The 13,541-nt window shown below is 33.0% G+C and overlaps 1 protein-coding gene across 1 annotated transcript; it reads left to right on the plus strand.

The window, feature by feature from the left end:
* The first annotated feature begins 257 nt into the window (after positions 1 to 257).
* Positions 258 to 4,533, plus strand: LOC132050570 (cullin-1-like). Its single transcript, XM_059441922.1, has 12 exons — positions 258 to 513; positions 1,138 to 1,237; positions 1,620 to 1,808; positions 1,897 to 1,944; positions 2,043 to 2,246; positions 2,347 to 2,424; positions 3,070 to 3,159; positions 3,267 to 3,347; positions 3,447 to 3,506; positions 3,798 to 3,824; positions 3,911 to 3,997; positions 4,058 to 4,533. The coding sequence occupies exons 1-12, from the start codon at positions 383 to 385 to the stop codon at positions 4,184 to 4,186; spliced, it is 1,224 nt and encodes a 407-aa protein (XP_059297905.1). The 5' UTR covers positions 258 to 382; the 3' UTR covers positions 4,187 to 4,533.
* The last annotated feature ends 9,008 nt before the right edge of the window (positions 4,534 to 13,541 follow it).

Here is a 13,541-nt window from a genome sequence, read left to right on the forward strand (position 1 = left end):
CGATTGGGTTCGCTTGGATCACACCCTAGTAAGAACGGGGTGTGACAGTAAATGTGTTTTCCACCAAGGCTTGGACGGAAGGGAAGAAATCGCCTAGTGTTTTTGCCTTCGTTGGAATATGAACCTGAGACCCATTGATCCTCAACCCACTTTATTGATCATGAAGCCTCACTCTCTCTTGGGTGCTGATTAGTTGCTCTCACCTGTGTACATAGATGATATTTTTCTTGAAAGTTTTGAATTCGCATTGTTTATTAGTTGGCATGGGATTGGCTTTTTTACCTTATGATGCTTGAAATATGGTGTAGTGTTGTGATTATATGTGTGGTTTTCTCTTTGTCATATTCGGGTGACGATAAATAGCGTGCTTCTGAGATTGAAAATGAGCCTGGTGCACATAATTGAGTTTGAGGAAGGATGGGATGTTATACAGGAGGGAATCAAAAAATTGAAGAGAATTCTGGAAGGACAGCAAGAATCATTCAGCAGTGAAGAATACATGATGTTATACACGTATCCTTAACATTCTTTCTTCTTGAAGTTTGTCTCTTGAGTGGATAGATTTACAAAACCCCTAACTATCACTTTTTTGCGAGTTTCATACCAAAATTATTAGGTGTTCCTATTACCCTACTTCCTTTAGATTAAAAACCCCCAGTTGAATAGGTGGCAAAATGTTTCTGATAACATGGTGAGAGGCGTGTGGGAGATGAAAAAAGTCTTAGGAATGAGTTCACATGGAACAATGAGTTGTTCAGGGGGATTCTATGGACACCCAATAGTTCAGGTGTGAAACTTGCAAAACGGTGATAGTTTAGGGGGATTTTAACTTATTCACTCAATTTTTCTTCTACATATACTGCCACTTGGAACTATTTGGAGGAGCTTTTGGAGGGTGATGTTCACAATACATGTAAATACGAGTTCATGGTAGTTTAGGGGTTCTGTGAACACCCAATAGTTTAGATATGAAATTTGCAAAACGGTAATAGTTTAAGGGTTTTTTTTAACCTACTCACTCTTGTGTTTATATATGAATAATTATTGCTTTAGTATATATACATTGTATTATATTTGCAATGTGCAAAACATGTACTCTTGCCATGGGAGGAAGCTTCTCCGTAATTTGAAGCATAGATATGTATATTACATGTGTACACAGAGGGCTCCTCACAATTACTCTCAGCAGCTGTATGATAAGTACAAGGAAGCACTTGATAAATACATCAACTCTACTGTAAGAAGCATTAACTTTCTCTCTTATAATCTATGTTGCTCGGATTCTTCAAAAATTCCATCGGATGCGAGTTGGATCCTCCAAAGTAGTGCATTCAACTGGGTATGTTGTTGTTGTTGTTACATAGAGGATCCGACACGAGTGCGTCGATAAATATTTTCTACTAGAGTCCGAGCAACCATAGCTTATCCGACACGAATGCGTCGGTATATAACTAGGCCAACATATTCATGCAAATTAGCGGACTTTTTGTTCGAGTTATACTTTTAATTAGGCAATTAACGAATAGAACTTGAGTTTGATCTGACAATATTGGTGCTCTTGTAGTTGCTTTGCTAATTGCTGTTCAATTTTGCAAATTTGTGTTTGTATTCTTGATTAGGTTCTGCCTGCTTTAAGAGAGAAGCATGATGCTGAGTTTATGTTGAGGGAACTTGTGAAGAGATGGGTGGATCATAAGCTTATGGTCAGGTTGCTCTCACGGTTCTTCCATTGTCTCGACGTGAAATTTCTTACCATAAGGTCACTACCTTCACTGAACGAAGTTGGTCTTACGTGCTTCCACGATTTGGTTTGTTTCTTGCCATTCCTAATTTTGGATAAGCATTTGTCATATCTTTGTTGTGTGGGCAACTTATTTCTGTTATTGTTGACAATAGGTTTATCAGGAGTTGAGCGGTAAAGCTGTAAATGGAGTTATTGTGTTGGCAAGTATCATATCTCTTGTTCTTTTTCTCTTCCCCCCACCCCCACCCCCAACAATCTCATTGACCCCAAGTCTTTTGATACTATTTGCTTGTATCAGATTGAAAAAGAACGTGAGGGTGAGCAGATTGATAGAGCTTTATTGAAGAACGTGCTTGATATATTTGTTGGAATTGGAAGGGAGAAAATGGAGTATTATGTGAATGACTTTGAAGATGCGATGCTTAGAGATACTGCAGCTTATTATTCTCGAAAAGCTTCATGCTGGATTGTGGAAGATTCTTGTCCGGATTATATGTTGAAGGTACAACTCATAATTTATAATTTTCTCTGTAAAATGGTTGGCTATTGCTTTAAGTTGCCGGAGTAAATTGTGATACCCGTGCTTTGCTTCGCGAACACAGGCAGAGGAGTGCTTGAAGAAAGAGAAGGATAGAGTGTCTCATTATCTCCACGTTAGTACTGAGACAAAACTTCTGGAGGTCAGCATTGAAAGTTACCCTGCTTTTCATTTTGGAGCAGAGAAGATGGTGCTTCTTGTTTTTGTGATATTATGTCAGCTCGAGACAAATCTAAAGGGGTTGTTTGGTTGTTGGTTAGAGTTATGCAGGTATTGGTAATGCAGGATTTAGTTATGCAGAGTTTAGTTATTCATGTATTAGTTATTTCATCTTCTACCCTGCATAAAATAATACATAGATTCCCTCATAACTTATGCATGTATTAGTTATGCGGGATTATAAATTGGTAACCAAACAACGTACTTGGTGTGCTGGATTTTATACATAGCAACTAAAATGCTACCAAACACAGTACTAGTTATGATGGTTTTAATGAATAATTCACTTTCTAACCAGCAACCAAACAACGTACTTGGTGTTATATTACTTAAAGCACATCTTCTTCGTTGGTGCGAGGTGGTGGTCTGTCAGTGATATTTTTAATTTTGTTCAAGGAAATAAAATCATGAAAAGTTCTACAACGCACTTATTGTTTATGTCTTTGCTCTAAAGTATTCGCCTGATAGATACTAGACTTAGAATGCTGAAAATTCAGACCTTCTTCATGATGAAAATTTTCCTTTAGTTGGATTTGTTTTCAATGCTGAGACCAAATTTGTGATGCAGAAAGTGCAAAACGAATTATTGGTTGTATATACCAATCAGTTACTTGAGAAGGAGCGTTCCGGATTCCGGGCTTTGCTTAGAGATGATAAGGTATTGATTCCCTTTTTTGCTTCTATTAGTTTCTGGTAGTTTTGATTTTACTGTTATTTGATGCTCTCTCTTCTGCCCTTACTGCCCCACTCTCTTTGTTCACGCAGGTAGAGGATTTATCTCGAATGTATAGGCTATTCAGCAGAATTTCTAATGGACTGGAACCTGTTGCAAATATGTTCAAACAGGTATGTTTGTTTTCTATGCCAATTACTAACTGACAAAAGGATTAGTTATTTAGTTTTATTGCTTTGGCTTACCATATGCTGATTGTACATATTCCGCAGCATGTCACTGCTGAGGGCATGGACTTGGTGCAACAGGCTGAAGATACGGCAAGTACCAAGGTGAATTATCCATGTTCCTGTTACATATTTTTTAGGTGGTTTTACACTTAAGAACGATATTTATCTTAATTATTCAAGGGGTCTGTTAATTGTAAGCGAGTCCAAGTCCTTCTAATTAAATTATTAAGAGGAAAAAACAGCGAGAGGGAGGTAGAATGCATGAAATACCATTTCGAGAACAAATTCTTTTGCGCAATTATATGAAGTTGTCCCTATGGTTTCAAGAGTTTTTTGTACCGAATAATAATTTTATAGTAGTGTTGAAGTGCTGATATGTGTGTTCTTGCACAGGCTGAAAGTTCGGGCTCAGCGGAGCAGGTAGAACCATAGTTCCTATATTTTGATTTCACTTTTATGTAAATTAAGTACTAAATCATTAACCGGGGACTCGTCCTTTCCCTCAGGTCTTTGTTAGGAAGTTGATTGAGCTTCATGACAAGTATGTGGCTCATGTTACAGGCTGTTTTGCTAATAACTCTCTCTTTCATAAGGTATGTTCGACAGTTAACAGTTGTCAATGTTTCTTATATCTAATGCTTTGACTATTATAGGCTCTTGTCGCGGCATTTGAAATCTTGCGCAGCAAGATTGTATCCGAAAATGCAAGTGCAAAGCTCCTTTATTGTTGTGATAATATTCTTAAGAAAGGTAAGAGTGAAAAGATCAGTCGTGACTCGTGACGCTATAGAGGAGATTGAATAAGCTATAGCATGAACTTCACTCTTTGCTTCCTGGAAAGTTAGATGATACCATAATACAGCCAGACCTCTTTATAACCGCCATGCTCTATATCAACATTCCACTATGATGGCCAAATGTTCTTTGGAACCGACTTTTCATTATGTTATATTTTTTTCTATAATAATATTTCGCTATAGCAGCCCAAAAAATGTCATTTGTCTGTAGGGTTTAAAACTAAATAGACGCATAACACAGGCAGATTCTGCATTTTACTCCCTTTGTTATTTTCTTCAACAGTAACAATGACATGATAAAATTTACTTAGTCTGCCCAGTTTTACATTTCCTATTGAAATTCTGATAGTCTTCTTGTTGTCTAAACCACTGGTTCTCCAATTCAATTTTTTCGGTAGATATTTGTAGTTCATAAATATACAATGATAAACAGGTTGATTATATAATGCATCTGCTTAATTAATTCTTTTAGGGATATCTATACTACTAGCCGGTGTACATATATTGTACATTGATTATACATAGTTACATACATATTATACATGGATTATAATATATTATACATCCGTCAACTATTTTTAGTTTAAGCGGTTAAGTGAACGGCTATTTAGGTTAATTATTCATTGTGAACGGCTATTTAGGTTAATTATTCATTCTTTTTAGTGTAAGATCTCTTTTGTTATCCATTTTAGCAAACTGTTTAGATGTGGATCAAGGTTTTTAAAATTTATTTCCTTCGTTGTTATTATTGAAGACCTCAAGTTTCAATCTCAACTATACCAATTAGTCATAAATAGTGAAAACAACTTATCTACGTGTTCAAAACGTAATTTGGAACTCAAACGCTCAAAAAGAGAGGTCAGATTAGTATAAGTTGATCACATAATCATGGTTGAATTACTGCTTTTTCCATCGAAGGGCTAGAAGCAAAACCAAAATACTAAATTAGGGAAATGTATGCAAACTTTTGAAAGATTTTATTTAACAGTTGCCAAAAATTTCAGTGAACTTACTCTCTTTAGCCTAATATATTCAATATTAATTACTAAGTCGCTGTCAGAATACTTTCAATTCGACATGATTTTACTATGTTGTACTAATTATTTTTTTAACGCTTTATTAATGCTTTTTTTGTTGCATTTCCTTGATAATATGGTATCATTGCTTGCATGTCTAACTCGAATACTTTATTTGGATGATTGTGGTGGTAATGAGGAACTACTAAGACATTTGACTGTAATTAAGCTCAAGTTATAGTCTTAGAATAGAAAATCCAAAACATCCAGGCCAATAAATTTGAATATTAACTTATAAATCCAATCCAAGCTTAGTTGAATTGGATATGAATTGTAATTTCTTCAATATAAAGATCGAAATTCTAACCGATTTTGTAATATTCAATCTGAACTGCCTGAATGTCAGCCCCAAAATTCACAGGACAACTTGGTATAAAGACAAAAAAAGGAAAAAGAAGTCATGCTAGACATATATATCAAGTTGTAATCGATATTTTGCTACTCCATAGTTGTAAGCTGTAATCTTTGAAAAAATGTAATTGTTGCAGTCTTGCAGATGCCACAATTTGAGCCAGCCCATGAGGATTTCACATGCCAGCCTTAAAAAAATGGCTTGCTTGAATAACCAATGAATTTGCCATAACTCTTCTCATGCGCATGCAAACTTTGGGACCAATCATTTCTTCTATTTGGTCCATTGCTGGACCACTAAAGACTCCCCTATTTCACACCAGGATTACTGGCCCAGTGTACAAATTAAATACTCCCCTATGTTTGGCTTTGTTTGTTGTAATTTGACTTGACACAAAGTTTAATATAAGAAGGAAGATTTTTGAAATTTATGATTTTAAATAGTATTTCATAACATTTATGTTGCTATAAAACTTTGTGTAGTAGTCGATAATTTGGGCTGACAACCATGAGACCTCAGTTTCAATTCCCCATCGGAGACAAAAAACACTAGGCGGTGTTTTCTATCTATCAAAGTCTTGGTTGATAAAGTTACACGGTATGTGTTGATGAGAGGTAGCAGGTACGCCATGAAATTAGTCCATGGTGGGAGGTAGCAGCTATTCCATGGAATTAATCATCGTGCATGCAAGCTTGTCCAGACAATTATTTTATTGAAGAATTAACTGAAATGGACGCCCACACCGCTTAGATTGAAAATAGCCGGCGGATGTATAATATATGTATAATTGATGCATAATATGTGTATAGACATGTATAATATATGTATGCCAATTAACAAAAATAAACAGTGAATCCAGACTAGTCGAGTTCAATATTCATTTGATGAATCACACCACTTGCCAATTTATTTTTGTTTTGGAACTTCCCTTGTCCATATTAGAAAAATAACAAGTAAACCAAATAGGTAAATATAGTTAAGTAGGCTATAGTTGACACATATAGTGTAAATCAACCTTTACTTAGATTTACAGCATCGAAGGGAAAATAGCTAGCTAGTGGGCATGTTGAGGACAATAGCAACCAATCCAGAAGAGGCTAGGGTTTGGCACTTATTTATGGTCCCAAAAATGGGCTAAAGCTTGTGAATTTCACCTGACAAAGTCATTATACCACCCTGTAACTGGTCCTGCTCTTAGTTTGAAGAAGGTCCCCTCCCATCTCCTAGATACATATTTTCACAAGGTTTTGTATTTATTGTTTTCATTTGATGACAATAGAAGATTCATACGTTCTTTCATAAACCAAGTTCCACCCCCATCATCATTGACTTTTTAAGTGAATTTTTGTCAATATGCCATTCAGAGTCAAATCTGAAATTTTTGTGTGAGTACACTGCATTCACTTTCTTTTCATGCAGGAGTACTATCCAGAATTTCGAGAAGACGGACTTACTATTAATGAGAGGTGAATTCTGAATTTAAACTTGACGGGTTCAATTTTTAAATTTTTACCATTGAACCTATTACACTTTGAATTATGGGTTCAATTTTTTTTTTTTTAAAAGAATTGTAGTAACTTTTCACCTATATATTTATAGACCGTTTTGAAATTACTGAGTTAAGTTGAATCTGCTGAATATATGCTACATTTTAAATTTCTACGAGTTATAATATAGACATTTTGTTTAATTATATAAAATTTGGCAGTGACAAGGAGAATTGGAATTTCAATTTTCAAGCTCAGGGATTTTGAAAGAATAAATCAAAGAAGCAAGAAAAAGATAATTAAAATGCAAGAGTGGACACATATGTATCTTATCCCCCATGGTGGACCTGATAGGATCTGATAGTAAAAGTTTCTTTATGTATATCAGGTAAAAATTTCACAAGGTAACTTATTTTGACGATGCTATTTAACATGTACCTACTTTTTTTTTTTTTTTTTACATATCTGCTTCGAAACAATTTCATATGTGTGGTGTCTAACTTTAGATAAAAATGTCTTAAGTTATACTGAAGTTCAGATATACTTCAGGTAAAAATGACTGAATTCGATCACATATGATAAAAGTTTAGGCAAAAATGGTGAACTTCAGCCACATGTGTCTGAACTTCAATCATATGAAACTTCAAATACCGGATATATAAAATCGCCCAAAGTGGATAGATTTATAAATTTTACGCACAACGAATATGACTTAAATAGAATCCCAAAATCGGATATCCATACACTTGAGCCGTGTATCAGTTAAACTAGACTTGGATTTATAGTTTTGTAAACATGCGCTTGTCGTCATTTGATCTTCAAGAATCCAACTAGCAAACAACAAAAATATTGGCCCCACCATAGTCAAGTATGTTACATCAATATAAGATTTATTTCAAATACTCCCAAAAAGAGCCTCCCCACACCCCAATTATAGCATATAATATTTTGTTTTTATTTTAAAAGTATTAGTCTTAGATTTTGGTAGCTAAGGGATGACGATTTAGATGATAAGACTCAATCACATAGAAGCCTAAGTTAGTCGGTTTCCATGAGTAATTATGGCATTGGACTGCTGCACAAAATGTCCAAAAACCTATAAAACCTATCTATTTTTAGACATAGTATGACAATTTGTATACATGCAAATTTACCATGCTCATGTTTGTGGCTAATACTTGACATTTTCCTTAAGGAATGGACCATCAAAAACTCAATAATTTTAGGAGAAAGATTCACCCTATCTGTTCGATTAAGATTGACACGACTACATGATTAAACTAAGAATTTATATTCTGTGTACTGACAATAAAAAGAAATTTTTATATGATTAGGCTAAGTTAATATGCGATAACATCAAGCCTATTAGCCTAACGATGTTATCTCTAAGTCATTGTTTACTAGGGGAATGATAAACGGGGGAGGAACATTCCAAAAAATTGTTTCTGCCTTTGTTGTTGTTTGAATATCTAGGGAACTCTTGTATCTTGCTAGCTTATCTGCTACCTTGTTTACGTCACGAAACATGTGCTGGATTGGAGGATGTTGATTTTACTAAGATTGGGTTTTATTTCTTAGTACAAAAGGTCCGGAAAGAAATTTAGGATTTGAATTTATACCACTTCATTCGTAATTTTAATTTATATATAATTTAATAACTACATCTCAATTTCAAACGAGTAAAAATTGATCATTGTCAAAAGTTGCCTAAATTTCCAATGGTCTTTTAAAGGTCTATATCAAAAACTCAATTAGTTGACTTTAACAAATCCGCCAGCCAGCACAAAAATACGTGTATACTAAAATGTTCTATCTTTTTTTTTTCCTTGTGCCTAAATCACATACTCCCTCCATCCCATAAACGTTGAAGAGCTATGTCTGTTCTTTGCCAAAAAATTATCCCATAATAAAACAGTCTACTTTTTTTTCAAGACATAAATTGACTAATTTTTTAATTCTACCCTTAATCAATAAAAGAACATACATCTAAATGCTATTGAAATGTTCCTTCCGTGATACAGAAGTATCATGCTACAAACACTAATAAGGTTTGGCTCTAATCAAAAACAAAAGTAATTTATTTTTATTATATAGGGATAATTTTTAAAATTCACAGGAATGGACCATTTCTTAATATGCGCAAACTCAATACAATTAATTTCCGTGGAGAAAGAAAATTTGTTCTTTGTCAGAATTCGATCTGGCGCAACAGTCCAAACAGCACTTTTTTAAAATCAGAGCTAATCAATTGATTTAAATTGTTTTTAGCAAGTTAATTAATTAATTAATCAGAGATAAAGAATAATGTATGGCCGTATTACTATTGAAGGGAGATTAAGAAATGTGAAGGACAGTGCAATATACAAACACTAATAAGTTTGAAGTTGGGTAATACAAACATCAAATATGAAGTAGAGATTACCAATTAGGCTAAGGATTAATAAATGCGATATTTAATCAACACCGAATTTCTTGCCATATGAGAATTTTTTTGAAATTATCAATTCACCCGCACAATATTCGTCAAAATTTTAGTAATTTTTCACGTCTATGCTTTGTCCTTTACATTATCAATGCAAAACTTGCTCATAATTTAAATGTTATCTCTAAGAGAATTACATTGTTTACTAGGGGAATGATAAAAAAAGAAATTCAAAAAATTGTTTCTACATAGTTGTTGTTTGAATATCTAGGGAACTCTTGTATCTTGCTAGCTTATCTGCTACCTTGTTTACGGCACGAAACGTGTGCTGGATTAGAGGATGTTGATTTTATTAAGATTGGGTTTTATTTCTTAGTATAAATGGTCCAGAAAGGAATTTAGGATTTGAATTTATCATAGAATACCACTTCGTTCCTAATTTTATATATGAGTTAATAACCAAATCTCAATTTCAAACGAGTAAAAATTGATAATTGTCAAAAGTTGCCTAAATTTCCAATGGTCTTTTAAAGGTCTATATCAAAAACTCAATTAGTTGACTTTAACAAATCCGCCAGCCAGCCAAAAATACGTGTAAACTAAAATGTTCTATCTCTTTGTTTTTTTTTTCTTGTGCCTATATCACATATAATATAGGTGTTAAAAATTGGAAATGTTCTTTGTCAGAATTCGATTCGACGCAACAGTCCAAACAGCACTTTTTGGTTAAAATAAGAGCTAATCAATTGATTTAAATTAATTAATAAGAGGAAAAGAATAATGTATGGCCCTATTACTATTGAAAGGAGATTAAGAAGTGTGAAGGAAAGTGCAATATACAAACACTAATAAGTTTGAAGTTGGGCAATACAAAATACAAACATCAAAATATGAAGTAGAGATTACCAATCAGAGGCACACTAAAGATTAAAATTTGATGTGTGCGACTTTTAAAGTTCTTAATACTGAATTTATTGGATGACTTTTAAAATTATGAATTCAGAATACAGTATTCGTCAAAATTTTAGTAATTTTTCACGTCTATGCTCTGTACTTTACATTATCAATGCAAAACTTGCTCATAATCTGAATTACTTCTGGAATTACATCATGCATTTGGAAATAAATAAATTAAAAAAAATCTACATAGAGAAATATAATCAAAATTGGTTGGCATTTGTGCTACGTACTCGAAATTGCGAAATTCTCCTTGCCAATATTAAGATTTTCTTTTCAGAGATAAAGAGATATTCTCGAATTACCAGTTTACCACATGCTATGCCTCCTTTTTTGGTTTTGTTTTAACCCTCTTTCATTAATTAATTTCCACTTGGGAAGCTAAAACTAATATTAATTAATGCAACGATTTAAGTGCTAAAACATGGAATGAGTAGAGGAGGGCGGCACCTAGGTCTTAGAGAACAATAGTTAGATCAATAAACTAAAGTTCAAATGAAAATCATATATTACCCCATTACTTAGTGGATTAAGTATAGCATTAGTGTTACATGCAAGGCAGCTTATATTATGGCAAGTAGCATGCTTCTAATTAACATGGGATCACCATTTGACTAATCATGATCTCTTACAACTATTTCCTCAGGAATGTATTCACACCTTTTTTATAATAGTCATCCTCTATAATAATCTTTTATTATAAACTTTTGTTAGAATCGATTTTCATGTTAACTTTATTATATGTTCTCTATAATATTATTTTACTTGCTATTACAGTCAAATGATATCCGAACAAACGCCGTTGGTATAAAGAGATTTGATTGTAGTTATTTAGAAATCATACTAAGAAATTAGAATAGAAATAGATTTTATTAGAACTGGATGACTGCTTCATCTAAAAGTTTAAATTGTCAAGATTAATATTTTTATTTATTTATTTTTAATTCTATAAGTCATTTTACGTGCGAGTTAATTGATTCTTTTTACAATCAAAACGTGGAGATATATCGTCCCCTATTCAGATATCATATTAATAACATATTTAGCCAAATTTCTAGAAGGAAAAAATTCGAAGAAGTGTTTATTATAGAGGCTTAAGAACATTTTGAGGAGAACAAAAGTGCTTTTGAATAATAATAATAATAAAGAAAAGAAGACTTTTTGTTACAGTGAAGAAGCTGAAATTAATTTGTAACTTCTCTTTTGAAGCAGAAGAAGAAAATTAATTTATTCAGAACATAAATACGGTACAAAAAAATATTTACCAAATCTGTCCTCGATCCTCAATAGATATAAGCATATTTTAGAGTCCGTTGCGTTTTGCACCCTTAACGTCTATCTTCTTTTGTGATTTGCACCCTATTCTATTTTTTTGTTTAATAATTTGCACCCTAACCTCCTTATTTCCATGCAAAACAATAAAACCACTCTTTTATAAATTTTCAGGAGGGTAAATTAGGAAAAATACAAATTAAAAAACAAAAGAAATTGCATAAAAAAAAAAAAAACTCAAAAAAGGGGGAAAAAAAAAAGACTGGTCTCTTTCCAAAGCAAAATTGCCTTATGTTACCGTGGACTCAATATCAGTGGTCTATTAGTTTGTTTGTTGGGAGGAAATTAGTGAAGATTTGTTTTAAGAACAGAAGCAATTGCAGTATACTCTATTCATTACATTCTTGCTTAGCCAAGAAATAGAAATGGATCCATTGATGGCCACTGCATTAACTACGAGGTGACTGCAACACTTAACCTTACCTTCTAGTAAGTTATAATATAATTGGCAGTTGATTATTGCAGGTCCAGAGAACAATTAGTTAGCCGAAAAGATAGATATATACATTAATTAGATGGATTTAGTGTGGGTCGAATATGATGGATTTAACTGTCTTAAACTAGGAGGAAAAGAATACTAACCTGCAGAAACATTCCATCCTATAATAGCAAATCCAGGACGATTGATAATGATTGTGTCCAACTGTCCATAATCTAGATATACTAGATTTCTTTTTTTTTTTCTTTCTAATTTTTATTATTTTTCAAGAGCTCTCAATTCCCATGTATTATTTAAGCCAAATATTTATCTAATTATCTCAATTTACTCAATAAGGTCCTAAATATTAATCCTTTCGACCCATAATAAGTGGTGCTTTTAGCTTTGGCACACATCTTATAAAAAATCTACTCACTCCTAAAATGTAAAAAAGCAAAAAGTGTACTTACTAACTTACCTTAATTGAATATATAGTATCTATGTAATATTGTTTCTTGATACATAAAAACTCGCTTATCTGAATAGAGGTAAATTTGAAATAAAATAATTAATATCTTCTAGATTATGTGAAACACCTCTTATTTTGAACCAAAATATAAAGGTATATAATAAGCCACCACTTTATATGGACCCGAGGGAGTAGTCGCTTTGGTAATTTTTGTATCAAAAATTGATGCTTTAATTTTTTTTCCTCCAGATTTACCCTTACTTCCCTAGTTACGATAACAACAACATACTCAGTATATCCCACAATCGGGGTCTAAAGAGAGTAGTGTTTATGCAGAACTTACCCCTACTTTAGGAGGTAGAGAGGTTATTTTCAATAGACTCTCAGCTCAAGGTTACTTCCCCAATTAGTTGAGTATGTTTTTGAAAAATAAAGAATAGCTTAGATAAATAATTTATGATTAAGATTATTAAATGTCTTTTTTAAGAAGAAGATAATTTTGTAAACTTTTTTCCTCTAAAATACAAAGGTTGGATGATTCTGGAATTTGTGTTGGCAATGATGAGTTGTAATTATAGTTAGAAATCATCAACCAAAAATTATTTATTTAAATTGGAGAGAGAGAGAGATGAGAGAGAGAGAGAGAATCTGTAACCATGAACTTAACCTAATTCCATAGTAAATATGCAATGCAAATTTCTATTTTTGAGAGATATGTTCAGCCTGTGATATATTGACACCAAGAAAAAAGTTGCAAGGCCAATAAAGAAGATCTTGATTTGTAGGGTTTACCTACAAATTGATTATATGAATAATTCTTTAGGACA

Source organism: Lycium ferocissimum, chromosome 3 (genome assembly GCF_029784015.1).
Source record: "Lycium ferocissimum isolate CSIRO_LF1 chromosome 3, AGI_CSIRO_Lferr_CH_V1, whole genome shotgun sequence".
Lineage (NCBI taxonomy): Eukaryota > Viridiplantae > Streptophyta > Magnoliopsida > Solanales > Solanaceae > Lycium > Lycium ferocissimum.

Excerpts from the sequence above, each read along its gene's own strand:
- LOC132050570 (XM_059441922.1), top strand. The coding sequence starts at position 383 with ATGAGCCTGGTGCACATAATTGAGTTTGAGGAAGGATGGGATGTTATA. Across the intron at positions 514-1,137 it reads GAATACATGATGTTATACAC|ATATGTATATTACATGTGTA; the intron begins GTATCCTTAACA and ends TTTGAAGCATAG. Across the intron at positions 3,160-3,266 it reads CTTTGCTTAGAGATGATAAG|GTAGAGGATTTATCTCGAAT; the intron begins GTATTGATTCCC and ends TTGTTCACGCAG.